The 27,925-nt window shown below is 51.0% G+C and overlaps 1 protein-coding gene across 1 annotated transcript in view; it reads right to left on the reverse strand.

Annotated features, from left to right (window-relative positions):
* The window catches only part of Col13a1 (collagen type XIII alpha 1 chain), a 139,975-nt gene extending 135,979 nt beyond the window's left edge, over positions 1 to 3,996 (reverse strand). The window contains exon 1 of the mRNA XM_029542607.1: positions 3,709 to 3,996. Within this exon, the coding sequence (XP_029398467.1) occupies positions 3,709 to 3,996 (288 nt within the window). The remainder of the gene's footprint in view (positions 1 to 3,708) is intronic.
* Positions 3,997 to 27,925: the final 23,929 nt, after the last annotated feature.

Below are 27,925 nucleotides of genomic sequence, written 5' to 3' on the forward strand. Positions count from 1 at the left end.
CATCCCTAGTTCTGGGCCTCCAAAAATGAACCTGGCTGGTTTTTAATCTCAATCCTGCCTCCCTCCCCCCCCAAACATCCTTTACCCTCCTACCCCCAATCTCCTGCCCAGTTTAGCCCAGGTGTCATCTGATTTTCTCCATTTGGGACATTCCAGTTTCTTTCTTCACAGCAGGGAAATCAACTGTCAGGCAGCTGGAGTGCTCATTAAGGGTCCTACGCTACAGAGAGGCACTGGCAGGGAGTCAAACCCAACCCCCCAATCCCCAGGGTCTTCTCCCAGTGGCGACCCATCCACCAGTGGCTGGGAGCCCCTTGGATCTGACCTTGCTCACTTCTTCCCAAATGTCCCTTCCTACTAGGTCCTTCTGCTTGGCCTGCCCTGCCAGCCCTGCCAGCCTCTGTCCTCTGCACACTTCGTGTCTCCCTGGATTGGAGGGGACCATCAGACCACCACACAGTGCTCCTGAAATCCCTCTCGCTTCCTTTAAGGAGTGGCTCAGGACCAACTGCTCCAGGAATTGTTACCCTGGGACCCTGGAGCCCTTCTCTGGGGGCATCATCACCTCCTGCTGGTGGGGCCATTCCTTCAAGCATCGCCCTGTCTGCCACTCCCTGAGGGTCTCACAGCAGTCCCAGGGTGGACTTGGAACCTGGATTTAGCAGCCAAGAAACCTAACCACAGCGGGTGGTGAGGTCCTCCCCAGGTCCCCAGCAGCAGGGGTTTTAATCTTAGTCCCTACCCCTCTAGCTCCCTGTGTCAACAGAAGGGCAAGGACCCCCTTCCCAACCCTTTCACAAATCTGTTTTGAAACACAACTACATGGCCCTCCCTTTCTTATCTTGGTCTAGCCTCATCCACTTATTATTATTATTATTACTTTTAAGTTAAAATTATTTATCATCACTGTATGTGCGATTGGCAGGTGCTCTTGCTTGAGTGTGTACGCACATGCGCTCCTGTGCTAGACTATAAACAAGTCTGTGGGTTCCAGAGATTAAACTCGAGTCTTGAGGCTGATTCAGCCAAGCCCTTCTATCCCTGAGCCCTCTTGTCAGGGCTCACCCCTCCCTCTCTTGTTCTTTGCTTATACGTGGGAGAATAAACCTGGGGAAGGAGAGACCAAGGGTGGGCCCCCCCTCAAGCTTCTCTGGAGACACTTCCACAGACCCCACAGCTGCCTATTGTGTTTAATCTTATCAACCTGATTGAATCAAGAAAAGCCCAGAGGATCGGGGCGCATGCCCTGGGTGAGTCTGCAGAGAGGGTTAAGTTAGCACAGAAGAGCTGGACAGAGAGCAACGCCTGGCGGCTAGGGATCTGCTGGGAGCTGGAGGGGCCCCTCCAAACCGTGAGCCAACCTAAGCCCTTCTCTCTTGTGTTGTTCCGGGCAGACTATTTTGTCACAGCAATGAGAAACTCCGCTGCCCTGGCCAGTTACCAGCTCCCCTGTCTGCCAAGCGCTTTCCGTGAGAGTAGAGTGCGTGACAGACTCTCGGTTGATTTTTATTTTTTTTTTTCAATAGAATAAGTCACATATACCAGTGATTACTGTATGAGACCAGGTGGCCTTTGAGGGCCCCTCCAGCAGCCACCCCCAGACTACTACCTCCAGGTGTCATTGCCCCTGCAGCTAGCAAGTCCAGTTAGCCCTGTCCCCAACATCATCCCCAGCCATGGTCCCCAAACAGCCTCCTGTGTCAGCCTTAATTCCCATTTGAGGGACATACACATCTTTCATTAAATGCTTTGGTAGCATCCCATTTCCCCACTTCTCCATCTAGCAGTCCCTTTTTGACCAGGGTTGCCCACCGGATTCAGCCTCTCCCCAGTTCCCATGGTCGCCATTCACAGCTCCCAAAGCAGCCCTGCCCCCACCTCTAGCTCCATTCCCCCAGAGCCCGTTCCCTGGGTGGTGGTGGAGTTGTCTTAGCACAAAGCCTGATGCTTGCCCCCTCGTGCCAGGCAAACTCCTATTCACACTTGGTCTTGCCCTAAACATCACTTCCTCAGGAACCCACCTTATGTTGTATAGAAGACATTTCCTGGCCGGTTTTCCTCTATTATTGTAACGATTCCCTCAAGACACGGGTGTCTACTCATTTTCTTTCTCTGTCCCACTCAAGTTGGGGAAGACTGAAGTGTTCCCCCAGGGCAGTTGTCCCCCACCCCACTGCAGCTAGCTCTCAGCAATGGGGGCAGAGTAGGGAAGCTTAGCTCTTAACACTGGATGTCACCATATGGCCCTGAACAACCAACCAGCTCAAGAACTCGGGTTCCCCCCCTCTGTAAAATGGGGTCACTTCTTTATCATCTTTGGGGTGCTTCTCAGTTTTAGAGGCTAGGGTCAAAGAGTCAGCAGGGTAAACATGAACTTCTGCTTGAAGCAGGGCACTTAATAGGCGAGACAAACGGGAAACCTGGAGGCCTGGCACAGGGATGCACAAAAGGAGGTATTTGCCACCCTCTTCACAGGCCACACAGTGCCCCTCCCCATTCAGCCAGCCCAGAGCCCAGACACACTGCCCCCAAGCCTAGGGAACTGTGGGTAGCCTGACTGCCTCTTCTTAGTTCTGATCAGTCATGGCAATGGGCTGTAGCAGCAAGCGTGGGCCACCCTCTATGCTGTAGCCTGTGACTTCCCCCATGGGGCCATCTAGGGAATTACTATATAAGAAGCACCCAAAAGAAACATAACTACAGGAGACTCAACCAACCCAATTAGATCTGGCTAATGCTTGCCATCATTCTGTATGCTCAGAGAGGTTACAGTATGTGTCCTCGTGTGCACAGCATCCCAATAAATCCCAAGATGGGTAGAAAAGGTCAGAGCTGCTTGCTGGCTTTTCAGCAGCACCCGTTTGATTACTATCCCACACACCTCCCACTGCGCTCTTCAGATTCTCTTAGGCCGCCAGCCCCACTCCATCTTGGGTTCCGCTTTCCCTCCTTATCGCCCACACCCACACTCCGCCCCACTGGAGTCTGCATTTCCCGCTTCCCCAGGGTGGATGGCATTGCCACGCGCACTCTCAGGATTCCCCCCCCCCGCCCCAGCGAAGATATGCATTAGTAACTTTTGAACTACTTGGGAAGGGGGGCATTTGAGAGAGAGCTGCATCCTTTTCCCAGTTGCAGGGATGGAGTTAGGACCATTCCAGAGGCAACAGCCAGAAGAGTCACAGGTTAACGGGACCTTGAGGAGGACTGAGCCAGGAAACTCACACTTGGACCCTAGGGGCCAGGAACAGCAAAACAGGGATCAGCAAAGAGCAATCCACTTTAGAAACTGTCCCTTTAGGTCCTTAAATGGCTCACTCTCTTGTCCTGCATCCAAATGTGACCATAAAACCAGGCAGCACCCACCCTCGTGGAGCGGACAGGGTCCCCAGACTATCCCCCCCCACCCCGCAACCAGTCCTGGCGGCCTCTGCGCACCTTTTGCGCGCCCTGCTTTTCTCCACCTGACCGGTGCGCGCGTAGGGCGCCCCCAGCGCAAGACCCCGGGTTCTCCCGGAGCTGGGAGGTCCCGCGCGTGGTGCTCTGGATCTCTGGCAACACAGCGGCGATCCCTGCCCACAGTTCTAGGACAGGCAACCTGGGCGAGCATGCAAAAGAGCGCCGGCCCGCATCGGCCGGTGGAGTCCCGGGACTGCGCGAGGGGGCGCCTCGGGGTGGGGATAAAAGGCAGCAACAAAGGGCACAAACCTCGTCCAGCAGTTGGTTGACTCGTCCCAAAATAGCTTTCTCCATCTGCTGCTCCCCGCGCTCCGCTTCCAAGCGCAGCACCCGGGCCTGCAGCTCCGCGGTCCGAAAGTGGGCGAGCAGGCTGAGCGCCAGCGAGCACAGCGCCAGAGCCAGCAGTCCGCAGCACCCGGGGCTCGGCAGCCTAGCGCACTGCTCAGCCAGCGCCACTGTCCCGGGCCCCGAAGCGCCCAGCTCCCCAGGGCCGCGGCTGCCAGAGGCTGCCGCTTTGCGGGCGCGCTCCGCCACCATCCCCTCGCGTCTTGAGAGCCAATAAATAAATAAATAGAATAAATAAAAACGAGATCTAAGAGGCGCGATCCAAACTGAGAGGCAAGGGGAAAGGGGGCTAACGTGGCTAGAGGACGTCCCTTTCCTTTGCTCGCCAAAGAGGACCGAAAATGAGCAGTCGGAGTGGGGAACAGCCAAGAGCCACCAGCAGACGCGATCGGAGTACGCCAAAGTAAGAAAAAAGTTATTTCGAAGAATGTTCCAAGTTCGGGGATCTGGCCCCGCTCCCCACACTTTCCCTTCTCTCTTCTGCAGAGTCCTTGGGCTGGTGCGACGCTCGGGGCCCTTCTGGGTGTTTTGTGTCTCCGGGGAGAACGGGTGTCAGTCCCCGGGCGAAGGGGCGCGCATGCAGGGCCCCATGGGCAGAGGTGGGTCGTGGCTGCAGTGAGCCGCGCTGGGGCCGATTCTGGCGCCTCTGTAACTTGACACAGCCGACGCGGCCGTGCGGATCGGATGAGCGCCGGGCGCTACTTCCCAAACTAATCTCCTGCGCCCCTCCCTCGTCCTCCTCCCTCGCCCTCCTCCCGCTCCTCCTCCGCCTCCTGCGGGGCCGCGGCTGGGGTTTGTTTATTTATGCAAAGTCGCCTGGGGTGGGGGGCGTGGTGTGCGGGGGCCCGCCGACCTCGGTAGCCCCCGTCCGGGGCTTCTGGTGCCCTTTGAAGTGACACTTGGGATTATTTATAGGCGGGGAGGGGGTGTGGGGTGGAGCGGGGGCTGCGCTCCTTTTCCCTTCCAAAGATTCACACTCAAGATCTCAAAGACATAGGGACCCGCCATCACAGCACCCCGCTTTCCCAGAACATCGGGGACCCTCCTGCCACCCAATGCACCGCACCCCAGCACTCCTCTTTCCTAGGGCCTGGGGGTGAGAACCCTGTTGAATCACTGTCTGGGCGCCTACATGGTTCTGTACGTCCTGAGTTGGGAGATCTGCAGTGACAGCAGACAATCTCTCCCTCACCGTTCTACCCAGGGCCCTGCTCTTTGCAGGTGTCTCTGGTGGGACCATGCCACCAACCACAGATTCACTCAGAGTGGAAAAACCCAGCGCCTCGGGGCAGCGGTATTGACTCCCCCCCCCTTTCTCTTTCAGGACTAAACCTAAAGACCTACAGAACAGAAATTTATCAGGGGTCATGCCCACCGCCCAGGTTTATTCTAGGATGTCTAACAGGCACTGGCGGGGGCGGGGAGCGAGGGGGGGCGGGACTCTTACTTATGTTGATCTGAGATCCATAGCAGACTAGCCAACCTAGGAGTGCAAGCCATCAAAGGCAGGCAATTCTCATACATACACACTCCATCTCCCCTTATCCCCCTCAAAGCTAACCCTATCCCACCTGCGTGGCTTCCTCGACTGCCAGGAGCTAGTGGTCTTTGGGCGTTCTGCATTTGGTATTTTCCTCTTTTCTACTCCCGTCCCCTGCCTCCACTTTGACTGTCAGTAGAGTTCTCATTTCCTTGTGCCTCTAGACATTCCTGAAAATGAGGTGGTGGGGCTGAAGCATCGGGCGAGAGAGGGTAGGCTGGCCCTTGAACTGTGAACCGGAAGTTGGGGTGACAGAGGAGTCCTTTCCTAGTAACAAGACAAACTACGTTTTGCATGTTGACCAGTGAGAAGGAGCTTTATATGCAATGCAAACAGTAGTGTGTAGTGCACATTTACAGAATGGGAGCTTGTAATACAGTACTTATATAGACTTAATGTAAGACTGACTGATAGGTAGCCAGATACCACGAAGAACTACTACAGGGCTAGAAAGCAATGCAGCGGACAGGGCTGGTTCCCAGGAAGTCCCAATGTCAATATTTCCTTGATGCGTCTCATTAACAAACAGGCCTCTGGGTCTCCAGCCTGGTCAAGGGATACATCCTCCCAGTAGGAATGCCTGAGAACTCAGTGGCATGCAAAACCACTAGGGGGCGCTGGAGAGTTTCTCAGCTGCAGTGTTCACTGCAGGAAATTGAGCAACTTGAGGCTTCTTCAGGCCCTGCCCGGATCAGTCCAAAGGCGGTTTGAACTGACGCAGCAAAACTGAAAACATTTGGGGGTTGCAGAATTTTTGAGATATTAGGTTTCAAGGCTCAGGTAGCCTTGGTGTGGTAGCCTGAGTTGAGCCCAGCAATGGGAAAAAAAAATGTCCAAACCCAAGGATCTGAGACACCCCATGCAATCAGAAAAACGAGTGAAAAAAAAAGCCCCTTTTCCGACGGTGGGTTTAAAATAAACCAGGTATAGTGGTACGAGTCTGTAATCCAAACACTTGGGAGGCAGAGGCAGGAGGGGGATGGTAAATTCAAGGTCATTCGTGGTCACATGGTGAGTTTGAGGGCAGCATGGGCTATTTGAGATCCCATTTCAAAGAAAAACTAACTACATAAAATGGGCTTATAATAAAGGATCTAGATTTTTTTTCAGGAGGATTTAAAGAAGAGGTGAATGTAAGACAAACAGTAAGCACTCAGTAAGTAAGTAGCATCTCATGGCTCGTGGCTGCAGGTGCAGGCTCACACACGCATACACCCCTGCTGCCTCCTCCAGCTACAGAATGGGAAAAAAAAAAATGGATCCAGGAGGACAAGGTGATGACGGGCAATGTGCGCCTCTCCATAGCTGGGGGGAGTTTTGAGGCAAGTGAGCTTTGCCTGAGCTGAGGGACCGACCCCCTTACCAATTTCTTCTGCATTATCTCAATATCTTCCTCTGGAGGTTTGTTGGGGGTGGTGGTGGCGGCTTGGTTTTTGTTCCATTTTTCTGTCAGGCATCACCCCCTTGGATCAATGTTGGAGCAAAATTAGGCTTGGTTTGAGTCCTAGAATCTAAGGACTCAGAGGTGAGAAGCAGCTGAGCCGTTTAGCACGCACCGCTGATACATGAGAGCCATGAACGAGAAGACACTGAAGAAGGAAGGACCTTTAGGGATGTCCAGGCAATAGAGCAGGGATGTGATGGTCTGGAAAAAGTCCCCAGGAATTTCTGCTTTGTAGCAAAATAGGGGGCCGCCAATCCTAACCAAAGAACTGACTTTGATCTGCAGTCACAGCTTGCATAATAGTTTCTTCCCAGATTGAAACATTTTATTCTACAGGGAAGCTCCTTAATCAGGAAGGTAAACAACTCAAATGAGCTTCAGGAAGTCCCTGAAACTGATCAGATTCACTAAGCCCCTTCCTGCCAGAGTAAGAAATAAAAGCTGAGAGAGCAGGAAGCTGAGCTGCAAAGAAGACTCTAAGAAGAGCAAAACTGCAAAGAATGGACTGCCTGGAAGATGCTTAGACCAGAGTCACTTGGAAAGGATGCTCTACAGCTTGTTGAGCTGCCTGCGGGCTGTGCAGTGTGCTCCGGATTCCCAGCTTCATGAGCCGTCATCCATGCTGGGGAGAGCTTTGGCGATGCAGCTCCTGTAAGTCACCCTTTACCTCCTCTCCTATAAGTAACCCCACTAAAGCCCATTAGTTCACCCTAGTTGCACTTTGGTGGTATCTGCACTTGGGTTGTCGTGGGTTCCCTATCTGGGGTGAATAAACTTGTGTTGCATCTCCCTAGGTTGTGTCATAAAGCACAGCAACAGATGTAGCAAAACCTGGATTCTGGAGTGGAGAGTCCAGGAAAGCCATGCCCCTATCCATTCAGTCTGGGTTGTTCTTCAGGAATGTTCTGTAGTTTTCTCCATTGCATGTTTGCCTATCTCTCTGCAACTTTGGGGCTTGCCCACACCTTGCCGGGGGTGGATGTGTGTAGGGGGAACGGCCAGTCTTATGAATGAATGCCATTTTTCTTCTCTTGTGTCCTTGACAGCACCTCTCTTCTTTCTGATAGCGCCACCATAACCCTGACCCCCGTGAGTGGCTGTCACCGCACCATCTCTATTACTGCTGCTTGGTTCTCCTAGAACCCTGATGCCCCTTGTTAAAGGTGGCAGTCAGGCCCCCTGGGAATTACCACAGTGCATCTGCTGGGCTGTTCTGAGCACAGCCCACATTCAGGTCACATGTGGAGGCCACAGGGGATCAGAACCCGTCAGTCATCCAACTCCAATCTGTTCCCCGTTCTTCCAGAAGCCATGACCATTTCCTCTCAGTCCTTACAACTCTGGTAGGGTGAACCCCATGCCAGGCCATATAGGACTTAAAATAGATTCTAGGGTCACCTAGGAGATAACCCCATGGGCATGTCTATGAGGAAGTTTTTATATTACATTGAGGAGGGAAGTCCCACCCTACATGTACATTGCACCAGCTCAAGGCCTGGGGTCCTGGGATAATAAGAAGAGCCCCAGCTCCCCTCTGATTTGGCTTCTTAACTGAACACAGTGTGATTGAATGCCACATGTTCTTTATAGCATGCTTTCCCTGCCGGGATGGACTATACTCTCAAAACTCGGGCCCAAACCAAAACTTTTCCTTCCTTAAGTAGCTGATGTCAGGGAGTTTGTCTGCAGCCAAAAAAAAAAAGTAACCAATACAGGAAGTAACCTTCTTCCTTGCCTATAGGGATGGAGTCCAAGATGGAGTTAAAGATTGGCCAATTCAGGTTCATAAGAAGGAGGCAGGTAGGATGGGTGGGGCAGAGTTTCTTTAGGAAGAACCTGAACAGACAGCCGTCAGGATTTCGGGGCATGGTGGCACCATTGCTAGGTAGGAGGAAGCCAGGGTTGAGAACCTCAGGCTTGAGATACTCTTTTGAGTCCTTGGCCTCTGCTAAACTGGAGGCTTATCGGGGCCTGAACTCTCCCGACTGTGGGTCAGGTCTGTTCAAGCCAGCTTGAGTTGGATCACACAGATCTGCCTACCCACCTCTGCCTAGGAAACTCTTGGATGTTAGTGGCAGATCAGAAAGGCTCACCTTCCCATCATGCTCCTGGAAGGCCCCACTCGTCCAGGAATTGGAGGGGGCCTCGAGGGTGGGGCCACCGCTCTGCCCACCCCTCACTGTGGTAGGGGTGGGGGTTAGTTCCTATGTCCTCCTGGGCTGGTTCCTGTCCCAGCTCACATGCCCCGGTTCCTCTCACCCAGCTGCCTTTCTGGGTCTCAGAGAGCTCCCCTTTCTCTCCTCCATTGAGCCTCTTCTGCCGCCTCAGTTCTTTCTGTTTTTCTTCTCTCTGCTGGAGCGACCATCATGGGTACCCTGCAGCTCCTGCTGGACCCTGTAGCTCCTGCTGGATGATTGATCTCTCTCACGATGATCTTGGCCCATGTGGCCCTGGTCTGAGGCTGACATCACCTGATTTGGCCCAGGCCCAACGGTCTCCCCTGTAGTACCCATGTCAGGCTAAGCTAAGCTAAGCAGGTCCAGACTGAGGACTTGCCCCAGCCTCCTGGTCCATGTTTCTTTCCAGGCCTCATGGTTCCCAGCAGGGAAGCCTAGCTTTGCAGTCCTGCTTCTGAGTCCTGTGTGGGGTGAGCAACAAGGGAGAAAGGGCCTGGACCCTGTTGGTGGCTTTGTGGCATCCAGGTACCAAATGAGATGATAAATTTTTGCCTGGTATGTGGGAGCCACTGTCTGTGGCCTAAATCCTATCTGTCTTAGTTAGGGTTCTACTGCTGTGAACAGGCACCATGATTCTTATAAGGACATTTAATTGGGGCTAACTTAACAGGTTCAGAGGTTCAGTCCATTATCATCAAAGCAAGAGCATGGCAGTGCCCAGGCAGGCATGGTGTAGGAGAAGCTGAGAGTTCTACATCTTGTTCTGAAGACAAACAGGAGAAGACTGGCTTCCGGGCAGCTAGGATGAGGGTCTTAAAGCCTACGCCTTCAGTGACACACCTACTCCAACAAGGCCACACCTCCTAATAGTGCCACTCCCTGGGCCAAGCATATTCAAACCATCACACTATTGTAACTTTCCTAACTCTATTCATGTCTGGCCTCTCAGAAGTTGTGAGTTACCAAGTCAGACAGGTGGGTCCTGGAAAAGGTGGTGGGCCTGAACAAGAAATCAAGAGGTACATGGGTGGGTGGATTTGAGTCCCAGCTCTCTCACGGTACCTCTGTCCTCTTAGGGGACACACTGGGTTGAGGATGGAAGGGGAAGGACAGTGGAGTGGCTAGGAGCCTAAAACCCCACTCATCCACCAAATATGCATGGAGCCCTTTCTGGGGCAGGGCTCTGTGATAGGGTTGGAAACACAGCCATGAACAAGATGGGTTAATGTCTGGGTGACACCACTGGATATGGCAATGCAGGACACAGTGGTCTCGGGAGGGACTGAAAAAGAGGGGTCCCTGTAAGACTTGTAGAGCAAGAGCTGGGGAGTAATCAGAATAGCGCCCCCCGAAGAGGCACAGGGAGAGCAGGCCAAGCAGAGAGGCCTGCCTAGCAAAGGCCATGGGGCTGAGGAAGTGCCTGGAGCTTTGGGGGAAGCTGGGCAGCTTTTTGAGGCTGAAGCTAGCACGCCAAAGAGAAGAGACTGAGAACCAGGCCTCTGGAAACATCTCAGAACCCCCCCACTTCTTTCCCACACAACCGTGTGGGTAATCGACTGTGTCCCTGCAGAACAGACTTGCATTGAGGTCCAGGAGTTCAGGTACATGAGAAAGGGGTCCAGCAACCGTATTGAATGAAGCTGTACGGAACCCTGAAAGTTAAGAGCAGAGTCCCCCGTGGAGGTTACATCAGTGAAAGCGCTTGGGGGCAGTCGGGCATTTATGCCTTCAGGGAATGTGGGTGCATGTGTGGGTGACCTCCAGCTGTCACTTATTTAGGTTCTTGTTACACATTCTTGTCAGCTGTGGTATTTGGGGCTGTGGTGGTTTGAATGAGAATGATCCCATTGGCTCAATATGCGAATGCTTGGTAGAACTGTTTGGGAAGGATTAGGAGGTGTGGCCTTGTCAGAGGAAGTAGGTCACTAGGGAGGTTTCAAAAGCCTGTATCATTTTTCTGGTCTCTCTCTATCTCTCTGCCTCGTGCCCACGATGAGATGGAGCTCTAGGCCACTGCTCCAGCGTCATGCCTGCCTGCTGCCCTGGTCCCTGCCATGGCCTCAACTACACACCCGTGGAAACACAAACTACAAATTAAATGCTTTCTTTTATTAGTTTCCTTAGTCATGGTGTCATTTCACAGCAATAGAAAAGTAACCAGAATAGGGACACAGGAGATCATATGCATTTCTGCATATATATATATATATATATATATATATATATGATGAGCCTCAACAGATACACAACAAACTTTTTCTCTTTTTCTATGTATGAGTGTGTCTGTGTGTGCATGCTCATGTGTGCATGTGAGGGTGCATGCCTGTGTGCTTGCATGTGGATGTGTGTATGTTGGGAGTACACTCATAAGCATTCCCAGAAAGGACCTCTGTGCACATGACCTTTGAATATGGGGTCTGCTTTAGGTCTCTGGCTGCTCTGTGCTGACCTCTGTGCATATCCTGTGGTGGTGTACATATATAAGCAAGAACGGAATGTTGGGAGTTGGTCCGGTGCTGCTGTGTATACAAATGTTAAATTTTGAACCCTAAAATCTGGTTGCCCCCAGGCAAGTCAATTCTCACGGACACCGGCCTCTGTTGTGTAAACCTTGCTCCCCAGTTTAAAGCTATTGATTAAATAAAAGTGGCTACCGGCCAGTTACTGGGGAGAATAGAAGTGGGTGGGGCTTCAGTTATTGGGCTGGGGCTTGAAGGTAGGGACCACTAGAGAGAGAGAGAATGGGAGAAGCAGGGAGAGCAGGTGCTCTCCATTAGATGGGATGGATCAGGAAGAAGCATGCAGCCAAGGAAAGGAAGGACAGACTAAACCAGGAAGTAACCAAGGAGTTCCATGGGAACTAGCTAGTCTAGCATAGAGAATGGATTAAGGATAGTCACCCAGTAACTGCACTAAAGCAATAAATCAAAAGGACTCAGCCTCTATTACTGGGGTAGTTGGCAGAATCATATTAAGAACTAATAGCATTTACAACAGTGGAGATGGGGAGGTGAGGGTGAAAGTTCAGAAAAGCTTCTAGAAGAGGAGGAGGTCCTGAGCTGGGCCTTGGAGCATGGCAGGCTCCCCATGAGGAGTCTGCAAGAAGAGCTCCGTGGTCCCTTCCTACCAGGGTACATCACATGGCTTCTGATACCAGGGGCCTCAACCATTAGAGTCTTCTTCCTTCAGTCCTTCCTCGGGCGGGATGGCTGGGTATGTTTAGCACAAATGCTGACACTCTTATTTCTATACCGTTGACAGACATCACTAATCAATTACAGAGTAGCACTCTCAATATGCAAGCAAACACACACACACACACACACGCACACACACACACACACACACACATTTGGGCTTTTCCAAACAAGAGGCTCTATTGAGGTTGATATTGGAGATAAAAAACACTATGCTGATTCAGATTTTGTTTGCAACATGGCTCCAGGTCTCTGGCTTCTGTTTTTTTCCAACCATGTACCTCCCTTCCAAGTCTGGCCTGTGAACACAGCCTCCTGGCTGGCAGGGGTGGGAGGATATTAATTGCTTCATGGAGAATGATAACGTGTGTGAGGCTCTAACGGCAGAAAACCCGGGAGAGAGGACAGTAAGGTCTGCAGACACTGGGACCCGTGAGCAAGGGCATCCATTGGGCTGTTCACTGCTTTTTTGGAGGCAGAACAATCATCGTGGAGTTCAAGAACCCAGATCTTCAGAGCTGTGTGTCAGCTTTTGGGAAGACTTAGAATCTAGGCACCCCAAACATGGGCTCTGAAGAGCAGCCCGGAACTGCGTGCTCCCCGACAGGCAGGAGGCCTGTGGGACGAACAGGCAACGGATGTTCAAGACACAGATGTTTCTGGCTGAGGACAGACAGCTCACAAAGAGTCTGATTCGTGTGCTGCAGCAGATGTGTGCTTCCCAGCGTCGGGCATTTCTTGTCTTTTCCCCACCCTGCATTTCCAGAACCCTTTGTCTTGAACATGAACACAGCCTTCGAATCTCATCTCAGGGTGGCTCTCCCCCGAGGTACCCAGAAGCACCTATCCAGAGGCCATTTCTTGTGGGGGTCATTTCTGAAGTGAGGAGGGAGGTCACATTTATTTTTCTTGGGCCCCACCCCTGCCCCTATCAGGGTCTTTCTTTCTGAAGCCTGGCCGGTTTTAGAGGCTAGCTCACTGTCAACAGGCAGATCGCTGGAGATAGATTAGCTCCAGCTCTGCCTCCACTTTAGAAGGTTCTGGGACAACATCTGGAAACAGATGTTTGCTCAGAGATGGCACAGGAATAGGAGGCACAAGGCCAAAAAGATAAAGCCCACAGTCTCCTGGGAGAGGGGCCGGCATGGTGAGGGCTCTGGTGGGGCCTGGGCATCGGAACGGGGTGGGGGATGGGCACATATGGAGGACCAGCTTTCACTCTGGGCTGTGGCATAGTGGCTGTTTGCCAAATGGTCTGTCCAGTCAGAACACAACCTGATGGTTTCCAAGGATGCCAGCCTTCTCAGAGCAGAGGTACAGACCTTGTACCTGCTGATCCACTTTCTGCTCCTATCTGACAGCCAAGGACGAGAGTCCATCTCTTTGATTCGGTTACTCTGGCTTACTGGAGACAGTAAACTCCTGCAGGACTAGAAGGCTCATCAATCTGGAATTGATTGCAGCTCCAAGTTCGATACTCAGGGTTGGGCATGTTGTAGAGCTCAAAAGAGTGGTGAAGGTGGTGGTCAGGATGATGGTAGTGATGGTGGTGGTGGTGATGATGGTGAAGGGGATGGAGATGTGATGGTGGTAGTGGTGATGGTGGTGATGATGATGGTGCTGACAGTGGTAAAGGTTGTGGTGGAAGATGCTGCAGATGTAGATAAAAACTAGGGTGATTGTTTATTCACCAACTTTTCCCAGTTGCTGTGCGCTTGCTAGGGACATGACCAGGTCAGATCAGATCATTGTGACCACTGTGATAGACCAGACGCTGTGAGCAAACATCAGCAGGGACTGCCTTTGGAGGGTTTTACCTTAGAGCCTGGGAGATGAAAACTCATCTGCTTGGAGTCACTATGCAGCCACCATAGGAACCCATGAGGCCCACGTGGACCAGTTCTGTGTGCAGAACAGGATGGAGTGAACAGTGGGGTTGAGGGTTGGTCTGCTGTATTATGTATTGTCATGCTAAGTGTGGGGCCCCCAAGACCTGGTTACCCCAGAGACAAGAGAGTCCACATGTAGATGCAAGTAATGCTATGTGATCTTGCCCCCGTGCTATTTCTGATTGGTTAATAAAGATGCCTAGAGCTTATACCTGGGTGGACTTGAGCTAGGTCAGGCCTGGTGTTCCCAGCCTTGGGGTTGGAGGAGACCACAAGGGAGGAGAAGAAGGTGGAGAGAGGAGAAAGACACCATGGGCTAGGCGTCAAGAAAATATGGCCCTAAGTGCCGGCCAATCAGAGTTAAGAACAGCCCAGATGGAACATAGGTTATCGATAAGAAAGTAGATTCTGGGCTGGCGAGATGGCTCAGCAGGTAAGAGCACCCGACTGCTCTTCCGAAGGTCCTAAGTTCAAATCCCAGCAACCACATGGTGGCTCACAACCATCCTTAACGAGATCTGGCGCCCTCTTCTGGAGTGTCTGAANACAGCTACAGTGTACTTACATATAATAAANAAATTAAAAAAAAAGATTAAAAAAAAAAAAAAGAAAGTAGATTCTAGTAGCATAGAGAGTAGATCTGCCCAGCTCTAGTGCTGATTAATGGTTATTGTAAATAATAAAAGTTCTGTGTCTTTTATCTGTGAACTGAATGATCAGAGGTGGGGTAGAAACTGCAGATTGATATTAAATATTTCTACAACAAATGGAGAAGAGAGACGGGAGACAGAGCCGAGTAAGCCTCCTCTCGGGTTTGGGTGTTCATCCCTTGGACAGTCATCCCTGGGTTGCCTTCCTTGTTCCTTCTTGGCGGTGAGCCATAAACCTCAATGACATTTTTCTTGGGTTAGTTGAACTGTGTTTCTGTCTCTCATTAGGAAAAGGTTTCTGACTGATCGCAGCAACAGCTGTTCACAAGAGTGTTCAGATGGTCTTGAGAGTGAGAGGGTAAAGATGGCAGAGGAAGAAGAAAACCATGAAGACCGCATCAGTGATGGAGGGGGTTGTGTGGAGGGACAGTGCTGTCGCTAACAGAGATGATGTGGATGATGGTTCGCTTTAGACAGTGGCATTGACCAGGATGGCTGTGGTGATGGTGGCAATGAGATAGACCAACAGTCCAATCGGGATAGGTCTCTTAGAAGCATAGGCCCCGCACACCCGAGCAAAGATAACTAGAAAAGGGTCTAGCATAATGGTCGTCTGAGGAGCTCTACCCAGTAGTCGATGGAAACAGATGCAGAAACCCACAGCCAAACTGTTAGAGCTTGAGCAGTCTTATGCAAGAACTGGAGGAAGGATGGAGGGACCCGAAAAGGACAGGGACTCCACAGGAAGACCAACAGGGTCAACTAGCCTGGACCCTTGGTGGCTCCCAGAGACTGAACCACCATCCAAAGAGTCAGCATGGGCTGGACCTAGCCCCTCACACCCCATCCCTGCACATATGTAGTGGAAGTGCAGCTTGGTCTTTATGTGCGTCCCACAACAACTGGGGCAGGGGCTGGCCCTGAATCTGTTGCCTGCCTATGGATCTGGTTCTGCTTACAGGACTACCTTGTCTGGCCTCAGTGGGAGAGGACGCACCTAGTCCTGCAGTGACTGGAGGAGCAGTGTGTGTGTGTGTGTGTGTGTGTGTGTGTGTGTGTGTGTGTGTGTGTGTGTNTGTGTGTGTGTGTGTGTGTGTGTGTGTGTGTGTGTGTGTGTATCTGTCTGTCTGTCTGTCTGTCTGTCTGTCTGTCTGTGTCTGTGTGTGTGTGTCTGGTGTGTCTGTGTGTGTGTGTGTGTGTGATACCTGGGGTGTATGTGTATGTGTGGCGGATCCCCCTTCTTCTCTGAGAATGGAAGGAAAGAATGGGGGAGGATCTGTGTGGGGCATACTGGGAGGAGGGGGGTGATATTGGGATCTAAAGCAAATAAATTAATTAATTAGTAAAAAAAGAAAGGGGTCCTTGTCAGAGGCAGGGACTCTTCCAGAAGGTCTGTTTCTGTCCCTTTTCAAAACTTGGTAACTTCTACTTGGACCTGACCTGGGGAGGGAGATCACTAGTGGTGTTCCATACAACGTTTCTAGAATGGAGATTCGTAGTTATCAGTGCTACTCAGTCCTTTGGAGGATTCCAAGAGCCTCTAGCTAAGAGGAGTGGACTGAGTTCTAACATCAGGCAAGATGAATGGAGCTGGGGCTGAAATGACAGCCCCATGTCCTGTGTCTGAGCAGAGATCTGTGACGTTTTGCTCACTAATTCTAAATGGTGGAGATGAGTCGCCCCGGAGACTAATAGTAATAGCCCATTTCTGTGAGATACTGACTACATGCAGGCACTGTTCTGGGCACACTATTATATGTGACATACATAGAGTGTGATGAAACCCTAACAGTAGGTCTTTCTACTCTCCCATTTGACAGATGAAGAAATCTAGGTATGGAGAGGTTATGCAACCCACCAGGGTCCCACTGTAAGGAAGAGGGGGCTGGGAAGCCATGTGGCCCTGAGCTCAGGAACACTTGGGAACCATCCTCCTAGACCCTCAGAGCGATGGTCCTGACTCAGCCTTTTCCTTACCAGCCTCCTTTGTCATCCTTTGCTACCAGGAAGAGAGCTTTCCAGAAGGAGCCTGAGGCTAAGCGAGGACAGAAGGAAGAAGTTATCTGCTTTGGAGAACTGACTGGCCCTGGTACCCTGGATCTCTCGAATGGATGCAGGATGCTGAGGAGGGCTGGCTGGAAGAAGGGAGGGGCTCAGCGTCCCTTGGAGTTCAGTCTATCCTGCCACAGCAGTATACACAAAGCTCCAAAACTTTATCTTGACCTACGACAAAGTTAAGTCTCTGGGTCAATCAAACTGGTGTAGGTCTCTCTCCATTTATCACTCTGGGTTAGTAGCTAAATTCTCTTTGACTGGATTCTTGCATGTGTAGAGATAATAATAATATCAAATTATACACACACACACACACACACACACACACAGATTCCTAGGGTTATCTAGAACTGCATGGGAAACAACGCCTAGCCAAGTGTGTAGTATACAGTAAGCACTTAATAAATGTCAGTCATAGTCATGGTAGCTCTGTTTTAACCTCAGGTCTTTCCCGCTCCATCCTTCTCCTGGATCAACAGGTTTCTCTCCTCTGCCTAGGGGAGGGGCCGAGTGAGGAGGGATCAAAGGCTACTTTAACAGTAAGTAGGAGGGTCACTATGGGCCTCCTAAAGCCATTTGCTTAGACACACCCAACTTTGCCACTGGCCCAGCTTTGTTGGAGACTTCCTGTGGCCCCAGGAACCCTCTCCCCAGGCCTCTTTCCTCCCCCTCCCCACCTCCAGAATTAGGGTTACTGTAGGGTTACAGTCCTTTGCTGGGGGAGGGGTGTCCCACCTGCTTACTTTTTTTTTTTTTTTTTTTTTTTTAATAAAATGTCTTCATAGTGCCCTCTTCAGGCAGTAACGGGCACTGCATTCAACCCTTGGTTTCTGTCTGTTCCCATGATGTCGGCGGGGACTCCACCAGGTGAACATAACTGGTCTAAAGTCACTCCGAAAGTGAACGGCAGAGCCAAGCCGAGAGAGTGGTTTGATTTCCTGGCCCAGGCGCCTTCCTTTATAGCCACGCCCTCTGCACATCAGAGCATGTGCTCAGAAACTCTTGACATCAACCTGCTGGCTGGGGAGAGGGCGAAGACTTGGAAGCTGGAGTCAGAAGATACAGGCTCTGGCTGCCCTGCCCTCTCTATACCCCCAGTCCTCACCCCAGCCCTCCACCTCTCCACCACCCCCACCCCCCAGCTGGAGATGAGGGGAAGACCTCACTAAGAAATAGGGAGTGTGAAGGGCCTAATACATACGAGGGACTTCACACAAACCGTTCCCAATTCTCACGGGAAGATCCGTGAGTCTTTGGGTAAGTCATTCATTTACTTGGCTATTTGGGGTTATCCGTGTTTTCCTCCCTAATGAGTATACATTGCTTTTCTACAAAAAAAAGGGTGGGGGGCGGCTTGTTGTTGTTTTACAATTTGACATAAAACTCAAACGAGCTATGTGCGTGTTCTGAGCTACATTTCTTTTCTTAGGGCTATTTTCTGCAATCCAAAAAGAGAAGTACCGCCATGCGCTGAAAACTGGGGTTTCAATCGTCATATATGAAAGGGTGCCCTGGAACTATATGGTCTCACGGTATTCTGGCCACCTTTGTCTACAGGATCACACTCTAGGGCACTCGCAGAATGGGTGTGTCATCCAACATGACACAGTTCCCGGGACATTGTCACCATTAAGAAAGAAGATGAAACTGAGAATCTGACCGGTAATATTTTACCATGTGGACAGCCACCTGCTCACCTGGGGGCCGGAACTTGAGCTCTCAAGGAGACAGGCTGAGACATGCTGTACATGCAGTGGTGTGTGTGTGTGTGTGTGTGTGTGTGTGTGTGTGTGTGTTCGTTCTTGCAATACCGTAACCAGAGAGATTTCGGCCAGTCTCTGGTGCAACTGGGAGCTCAGATGCCCATCAGACCAAGATAAGGGGCTGGCTTCTAAACCCCCACTTTGTGGCAGTCACAGGGACTGTGAACTTGGTCGAGCCCACATGTGAGCTCTCCATGGATGACAAGTTTCCTCAGAGGGAAGCCCAGGGGTGTGTCCCCCGTCATTCACGACACTAAAATAAAAACTAGCCTCATAGGAAGAGGTGGTGGGCCGAAGCAGGCTCTGTTGGTTTGGTTGGGTTTGGTTTTGTGGATGTGTGTGTGTGATGCACACATGTGTGTGCACACCCATCCCTAGGGTGTACCTCCCTAGTGCTGCAATCACATGTGTGTCCCACCAAACCCTGCTCCAGCCATAGTGTTGTCAGATCTAGCTGCATCTACCTGGCTCCCTGCAGCCATCTGTGTGGCCACTCACCACACAATTCAGGGATAAGGCATCCCACAATTTTTATCACAAGACTTCATTTTCTCGACTTCCCTTTCTGTGTCATTCAGAGAACACAGAAGTGGAGGTACATGGCTGCCCCGGGGGGGAAGCAGTTCCAACCCCCTCCCCCACCAGGCCACAGAACCCTAAAGGAGAACTTTTGGCTGGACACCCCTCAGATGCTCAGATGCCTGCGGTCCTTGAAGGAAATTCTGCTTCTCTTACACTTGGAGCCTCACTCCCCCCACCCCCAGGCTGAGGGGCCACCCTCCACCTTTGCTCTGTTGGGACAAAGGAACTAGACATCCCTGCATGGAGCAATTCATCAGGCTGCCCAGACTTGGAAACAACCCAGATGTGTTTGTGTGAACTAGTAGTCATTGACTCAATGATGTGGGTTAATGGTTATACAAAGCCTAAAGCCATCTGGTTGGAAGAACACTGTGAGACATTTATTTAATTAAAAAAGAATCAACTGAATCTGGAGCTTATTGATTAGGTGCAGTTGACTGGCTACCAGCTCTAGAAATCACACAATATTGCTGCCCCTCCCACACAATATTGGGGTTACAGATGTGGGTCAGCATCTAGCCTTTATGAGGATGTTGGCGATCCAAACTCAGGACCTCACCTGCACTCGAATGGTGCTTTAACAACTGAGTCATTTCTGGACTCCCCCAGAACTACACTTCACTTTGGTTAGATTTGAACCTGGGTCCCCTGAATACCTGGAACAAATGTACAGAGAGAACACGGCTGAGACATAGGGCTGCAACTATTTCCTAGCAACCATGACAGCTGGAGCAAGCTGCATCTGAAGGCAGAGGTATCCTGGACAGTTTAGAAATATGTTCCAATTCCTTCCTCGTTTGCTCAAGTCTGAGGACTCAGCTCAGCTCCCAGGAACTCCAAGTCCCAGCTAAGATAGCGAGCAGCCACATTCACCCTCCCTGCATGTGATGGTTTGTATATGCTCGGCCCAGGGAGTGGGACTATTAGAAGGTGTGGCCCTGTTGGAGTTGGTGTGTCACTGGGGGTGTGGGCTATAAGACCCTCATCCTAGCTGCCTGGAAGCCAGTATTCTGCTAGCAGCCTTCAGAAGAAGATGTAGAACTCTCAGCTCCTCCTGCACCATGCCTGCCTGGATGCTGCCATGCTCCCACCTTGAGGATAATGGACTGAACCTGTAAGCCTGGCCCAATTAAATGTTGTCCTTATAAGAGTTGTCTTGGTCATGGTGTCTGTTCACAGCAGTAAAACCCTAAGACATTGGAATAACCTGGGCCTAAAGCTCATGGTTGGTCTTGTGCAGGACTCCATCACCCAGGGGGAAAGCCATTCTCTGGGGCCACAGGAGTCAATAAAGAAGAACAGTTGTCGATGTGGGAGAATGAGTTGGGTAGTCCCTTGGCCCCCAGCTAGGAGGAACAAGTTCCTTCCTGCAGTGCGCAGGGTCGGAGGTATATAAAGGGAGGCAGAAGAGAAAGGCTGAGCCACCCCCTCCTGTGGGCATCACAGTGAGGGTGGAGTGCTTGTGCGGGTTTCCTCCCTGGGGAGATGAAGCCTGAATTCTGGGACTATTTCCCAAGAGAACACACATGGTCTGGCTGCTTATTCCCACACGAGCCCTTCCTCAAATGGCCAAATCATCTGAAGGGCCTTGCTCCATAGTTTTCATTCCACATGCCATTTGCCTGGCCTGCTTGTCCCAGACGGCCAAGTTCAACACTGGGGAGACATTCTTCTGCTGGAATTCAAGTGAACAGAATTCCATCACTCAAGGGATGTGGCAGCTGCAATTCTGGGAGCGCCAATGATATGGGATCAGCAGGTGTCTTTCAGGTTGTTGTTGTTGTTCTTGTTTTCCTAAATCATTAGAATCCGTGAGTCTATCCAGTGTTAGGCTGTGGATCTCTGCAACATTGTTTGGCCTCAGTGGGAGAGGATGTATCTAGCCCTGAAGAGACTTGATGTACAAGGGTGGGGTGGTATGGGGGGGGAGGGCACCCTCTCAGAGGAGAAGGGGAGGGGAGACCAGGGAGGGGAGCAGCAATCAGGATATAAATTGAATAAATAAAAAAAAATAGAAAAATCATTATTACATTTTTTTAAAAAAAATTTTTTTAGTTAGTGGGGGGTGGGGTGCAAAATGGCATGGCTCGCATGTGGAGGCGAGGACAATGGCAGGAGGAGCAGGTTTTCTCCTTCCACCGTGTGGCATCTGCAGATGGAAGGAACTCAGGCCGCCTGTTGGTGGCATCTTTACCTACAGAATCCCCTCTCTGGACCTCTCAGCTTCTTCAGTTAGACCTGGGTCTGTCAGGACACTCATGATGACTGATAGGCAGAAGGGAAGCAGATGAGCAGCTATTGTAGGCAGAGGAGGAATTGACGCCTTGTGTGTGAGGCTCTTGAGGTGGAGGCAGCTTGGCAGGATCCGTGGGAGGTCCCTCGTGGGACTCACTTCCAATGCTGAGAGGTTGGCCGCTGGCAGAGCCTGGGAGGTTCATAGAGCCAAGGGAACCAGGAAGGGCTGGGATTGGAGAAGTAGAGACCAGAAGGTACAAGGCTGTAAGTTCGTTCTTCCGGCTCTCTCCTTGGACTGTGTTTCTGTGGCTGCTTTTGTCTCTGAAACTCAAGAGGGGCTTTGAGAGCATCAGAGTCCAGGATTCACCATGGCAATGGCCTCTGTGGGCAGATGACGGCCCTGAGCTCAATTGTGTTCCTGTTTGTATGGCCAGAGTTCTTGCTTTGAACCGATCTCACCAGGTCACCGCAAAGCCAGGAGTGGTGTGTCCACGACATCATGGTATCTAGAACACCCTACTGCACGAGCATCTGCTGGTGGACGTTGCACTGATGGACCTCATTCGCTTCCATTGGCCAGTCCAGGTGAATTGATCATAAGCAGCAGTGTTAACACTTCTCACCTGGAGTTAAGTAAGCACGAGAGATTTGAGAAGGAAGGATTGAACCTGATTGCAAGAGATGGTGTGGAGGGCAGGAGGGTCAGTCAGTAAAATGTCAGCCGTTCGAGCATGAGGACTTGAGTTCGGAACCTCAGAACCCATGCGAAGGCAGGGCCATGCTCCAGTGGCATGCATCTGTAACTCCACCACTGGGAGGTGAAACCCCAGCATTGGGGAGGTAGAGACAGGAGGATCCCTGAGATGCGAGGGCCAACCAGCTTAGCTAAATCAGTGAACTCAAGATGGGTGAGAGACCCTGCCTCAAAAAACCAAGGTGGAGGATGATGAAGGACGGCACCCAGTGTTAACTTCTGGCCTACACATGCCCAAGAGCACAGACAACTGACACATGCATGCGCACGCACAGGTACACACGCACTCGGAAATGCATACACACCACACATGCATAGAGATCCTTGCTTCCCTGAGAGAGGCAAAGCCATTGCTCTCCTGACATTCCTCTTGGTCCCTCCTGTTGACTCAAGCCTAGCCTGGGGCCTGGCTCTCTGTGCTAGGTAGTGCCACTGTTGCTGATTCGTGTTCGCTAACTGGATTCTACTGAACTAGATGGCTGCTGGTGTATCTGTGAGGTGTTTGAGAGTGGATCAAACTTCCGCTGCTGACCTGAGAACTGAACTGCCGATTTCCAGACAACACAGATGGGAGTTGCTCCAAGAACCTTTCTAAACAGGTCCACCCCCACCCCTGCCCCCCATCTCTGTATCCTTTCTTTCCCACTACCTCTGGTGGGTGGTGGGCTAAAAGGGAAGTTAAAGGGTTTAAGAACCATCATTAAAATAGGTTTTTGAAAAAAAAAATCAGTTACAGCCTCCAGCTTCCCCTGATCCAAATATACAGAGGTGGAGAGCTCTGACACCCTCCGGAGCTGCCTTTGGCAAGTATACTCCATTTCTCTGCTGTGGTCCGTTGGTGACACGTCAGTCCGATTTCATATGGGAGGTCTCACCAAAGGCACATACATCAGGCCTTGAGGTCATCTTGGTCTCCACCTCTCCAGTGCTTCCCAGTTCCGCCTGCACCGCAAATCCTTCCCCCAGTGTGGTGTCAGCACTGAGTAAAGCATCTTGTCGTTCACTGAGGGTGTGTGTGGACAAGGCTCTGAGGGGTGTCTATGAGGTCTATGCAGAAGATGCTGGAGTATGAGGAGCCAGGGCAAGGTGGGGCAGAAGACAGGGATTGTCATCTTGTGGACTGTAGTTGGTAGAAGGCTTACACTTTACATCTGAGTATAGAGGGAAGTGACCAGTGCCAGAAAGCACCATGCTTCAAGCATCTCTAGAGCCCATTGACTTGGTGATCACCAAACACAGAAGACATACCTTGCATCCTTCCCCTCCCCTCCCCTCCCTTCTCTTCCCTCCCCTCCCATCCTCCCCTCCCCTCTCTTCCCTCCTCCACCTCCCTCCTCCTATCCCTTCCCTTTCCCTCCTTTTCCCTTTCTCCCCTCCCCCTCCTTTCTTCTCCCTTCCCACCCCTGCCCCTCTCCTCCCCTACCTGCTCCTCTCCCCTCCCTCTCTCCCATTTTGAGACATCCCAGGCTGACCTGTAATTCACTATGTGGCTAAGGCCTCGAATTCCTGATGCTCCTGCTTGGTCTCTAGAGGGCCAGGAACACAGGGATGCACCCCCACACTGAGGCATCTTGGACGCTGTTGTCCGATAGAACGTCTGAGAGGAGCTGAGGGGGTCTGAAACCTTCCTATACCAGGAGATGGAAGAAACAGAAGGTCCTTTCTAGGGGAGACTCACGGAGGAAGGGCTTGTGTGGGGGTCTTTTTCTGGGACTTCCTGTAGGACAGAAGGGACATGGGAAGCCAGATTTCAGCCCTCCTGAAGGAAAGTCTTAAGGCTTCTGTTTGAACACAGACGGCCTCCTTAGGGCTCCTGAGTTCCCCATCAGAGGTGTATCGGGGTGTGGACGAAGTCTTGGTGACACAGACCTTGGAGGTCTCTGTACTGTGTCTCTTTACATCCGCTGAATTTAGGTAGTCTCTACCTCGTTCGTTTCAATCTAACTGATAGCTCGGGGCAACTGAGACAGGTGCTGTCTGGAGACACCACCGATGATGAAAAATGAGCCTGCTGGGCTATGAGAGCCCATGAGATCATGGGGTGGAGGTGGGGGCTCACCCGACTCTTGAGAACAGGCAGCGCCTGCGCCTCCCTTCACCTGTGAGCAATCACTGCGATAATCAACATCAACATCACATCACGGTGCGCGCAGCTCACTGCGACCCTGCCTCCCTGACTTCCCCGAGAAAATTGAGGCCGTCAGGTGTGAGCTCGCAGATCCCAGGCATCCTCACCCTTGGGCCTCGCCCCAGTCAGACTCACCCTGGCTCCCCCACGGCAGCCTCAGAGGATGAGGTGTCTGCCTGCTCAGAGCCAAGCAGCCCACCTGTGTCCCTGACCTTCAGTCTTCCCGTCTCCTCCAAGAGACGAACTCATCCGTCATCCCTCTTCTGCGTCTTCATCTCTTCCAGCCTCACTGGCTGCTTCTCCACCATCTAAAAATATCTTCAGCTCTCTTCTGCCCAGAACCCAGAGCTCCTCTAGTTTCTGTGCAGATCTCCCTTCTCTCTATCAAGTGCCCCCCCATCTCTCCCCCCCCACCCACCCCAAGTGGTCAAGTCGCCCACACTGGTTCTGGTTTCCTGGCTCCGCAGCTACTCACATCTCTCTTTTCTGTAAACTGGTCAATGAGAGTTTCTCTTAACAACTCTAACTACCCCAGCGAACATGTTGGCAAGCAAACATCTTACTTTTCTCACTGCTGTATGGAAAAGTACTGAATGCTTCTCCTCCAAGATGTACTCCTTCTGACCCCTGACACCAGGCTCTCTAGGCTCAATATCGGACTTCATCTTCCTTTCTGTCTCCCCTTGAAGATGTCCTGTTTTCACAATGGCCCTCAAAGACACCCACCTCCTGGGGAATCAACTCATAGGGTCCCCTTCCATTGTGCCAGGGTTGGGGCATGTGAATAAAAAAATAATGGGTGGTGTGGTAATTATTTAATCTCAAATTGGGCTTTCTACCCCGCCTTTGATCATTCAGTTCCCAGATAAAAGACACACAATTTTTATTTTTACAGCCCTAGAGCTAGGCAGGTATCTACCTTCTAGGCTATTAGAATCTATTACCCCGAATTATAATTTGCCACGTTCCGTCTGGGCTGCTCTTCAGTTGGCCAGACCTCATAGTCATGTTTTCATGACTCACCTACCCCATGCCGTCTTCCTTCTCTCCACTTTATCTCTCCCCCTCCTCATGGTTCTCTGACTTCAGGCCTGGGAACTTCAAAGCCCACAGATCTCAATTCCGCCCAGCTATAGGCTGTGGGCATCTTTGTTTAGCAATCAGGGATAACTTGGGTGGGAGGCAAGGTTCCATAGCATCACTTGTGTCTATGTACAGATTCTCTCACCCTTGGGGGTAACCAGGCCCTGGTGGGGGCAGTATTTAGCATTATAATGCATAGCAAAAGACCAAACCTCAACTTATGGGGGATGTAATGGCACATCACCTCCAAATTCAGGTGATAGAAGATGGAAGAGTCTTCAGCTTGGTCTTCCATTCTGCCTCACAGCTTCTCACTCTAGAGGAAACCTACAGCTATACACCATGTGTGGTCCTCCCTTCTCCTCAGTTGGCCACCAGACTGTGAGGATGAAGAGAAGAGAGTTGAAGAACAGCTTTTCAGATGGCCTGTGAATATAACAGAAATGACTACCGGGATCAGTTTCAGAGGCAGCTCGACTTTAAGTGGGGTGAAGCAAGGGCTATATAGTTCTGGGGGAAGGGGGAAGGGATTTTTAGGGTGGGTATGTATCACTGGCTACAGCTTATGGTACTGGATAACACCTCATCTGCATGAAGAGGCATTCCAGGAATTCCAGATGCTTGCTGGACAGGTTCTTATCAGGAGCAGGTGTTGGGGTTTTGAGCTCCCCAGACAAGGTCTGAGAAGGAGAAGCCCTGCTGGCAAAGGAAGGCCTCCATTTTGTGCTGAGCTCAAGCGAGCTCTCTGGGCAATGATAGACTTTGACCTTAATTAGAAGGGCCCAACACTATGGATGTTCAGGCTGTCTGTGAAGAGACTCACTTGCCAAGAAACAGAGTCCCACTATCTAGTGAGGACCTGAGGACACCTAGTCGGTGAGTAAATGAAGATCTGAGGATCCCAGCCAGTAGCCAATGAGGAACAGAGGCTCTTAGCCAATAGTCAGTGGGAGAACTGAGGTCTACAGCCAGTAAAGAATTGAGTATCTAGCCATCATTCAGTGAAGAACTAAAGACCCCAGTCGATATCCACATTTGTGAGCTTCCCTGAGATGACACCCCATGAGACACCTTGAAATAAAATCATTTGGCCAATCTGTTCCCAGCATCTTGATTCTCAAAAGTTATGAGAGAAGAATTGTTTGTTTTCTGAAACTGCCAGGTTATGCAGCTTAGAAACAAATTAGACTCCCTTTCCTGGGCCCCATACATAAAGCTTCATGAAATGACACCCCATGGTGTTTCTAGGGTAAATCAAGCATTGAGGGGGGTACCTATCCAGAATTCATAAACCCAATCCCCCCCTTTTCTTTCATTGGGAAAATATAACTCCCATAACTAAGGGTAAAAATACCACATACAAGATTCTTCTCCGGCTTCCCTTGCAGCTAGATTCTCAGCTGATAAGAGTCAAAAGGTAGCCTGATGGGTGTTAGGAGAAAGAGTTAAAGAAAAAGAAACTGGAGATAATGTCCCTTTTTTCCCTTCTTGTTCTTAAATGTCACCAGAAAAGGCACGACGGTCAGAACACTGGTTACTTTCCAATGCCAACTTGAGAGTCACCTAGGAAGAGGGACCCTCAATTGAAGAATTTCCTTAATCGGGTTGGCCTGTGGCCACATCTGTGAGAGACCATCTTAACTGGTGGTTGATATGGGAAAGCTTGGCCCATGGCAGGTGGCACCATCACCAAGCAGGTGGTTCTGGGCTGTATGAAAATTTGAGCAGAGAGCAAGCCAGGCAGCAGGGTTCCTCCGTGGTTTCTCTCTCAGCTCCTACCTTGAGTTCCTATTCTGGCTTCCTCCAGTGATGGACTGGGACCCTTTCCTCCCCAGGTTGCTTTTGGGTTGTGATGTTCATCACAGCAACAGAAAACAAGCTAGAACACACAACACTGGCCACTTTAGGTTGCTCAGTCTTCCTTCTCTATGGTCCCCTGGGTCCCCATCACAAGGGATCATGGGACAGCACGCCCTCCTTGAACACTGTCCTAGTTACTTTTCTCATGGTCATGACAAAATGCCCAATAAAGGCATCTTAATGGAGGAGGGGCTTATTCTCGCTCACAGCTGGAGGTTACAGACCATCAAGGCAAGTGTAAGGTGGCAGGTCACTCTGTCATCCAATCGGGAAGCGGAGTGATGAAAGCTGATGCTCTTTCTCTTTCTCCCTCAGTCTGAGCCTCGACCTACAGCATGGTGTGGCCACGGGTAGGCTGGGTCTTCCTTTGTCAGCAACACCAATTGATAAACTCACTCATACCCACCCACATAAATGAACTCATAGGTGACTGACAATCTCAACCTTCACAGATGATGCTGAGTGTTCTTTATCAGCCTGTAGACGTTGGAAAGGCCCAAGCCTGGAGAGAGGTCTCAGCAGCTAAAGTATGTAGCCAGCAAGTGAAAGGACCAGAATTTAGAACCCTCCTTGTAATTCCAGTCTCAGAAGGCAGAGACGAGGAATCCCCAGAGCAAGCTGGCTAGTAAGACCAGCTACATTGGCAAGTTCTGGGTTTCGTTGGAAAAGCCTGACTCACTTAATGAGGTGGGTTTCTATCGCTGTGATAAAACACCACGATCAAAAGTAACTTGGGGAGGGAGGAGTTCAGCCTACCGTTCCAT

The sequence above is a fragment of the Mus pahari genome, chromosome 9 (assembly GCF_900095145.1).
Source record: "Mus pahari chromosome 9, PAHARI_EIJ_v1.1, whole genome shotgun sequence".
Classification (NCBI taxonomy): Eukaryota; Metazoa; Chordata; class Mammalia; order Rodentia; family Muridae; genus Mus; species Mus pahari.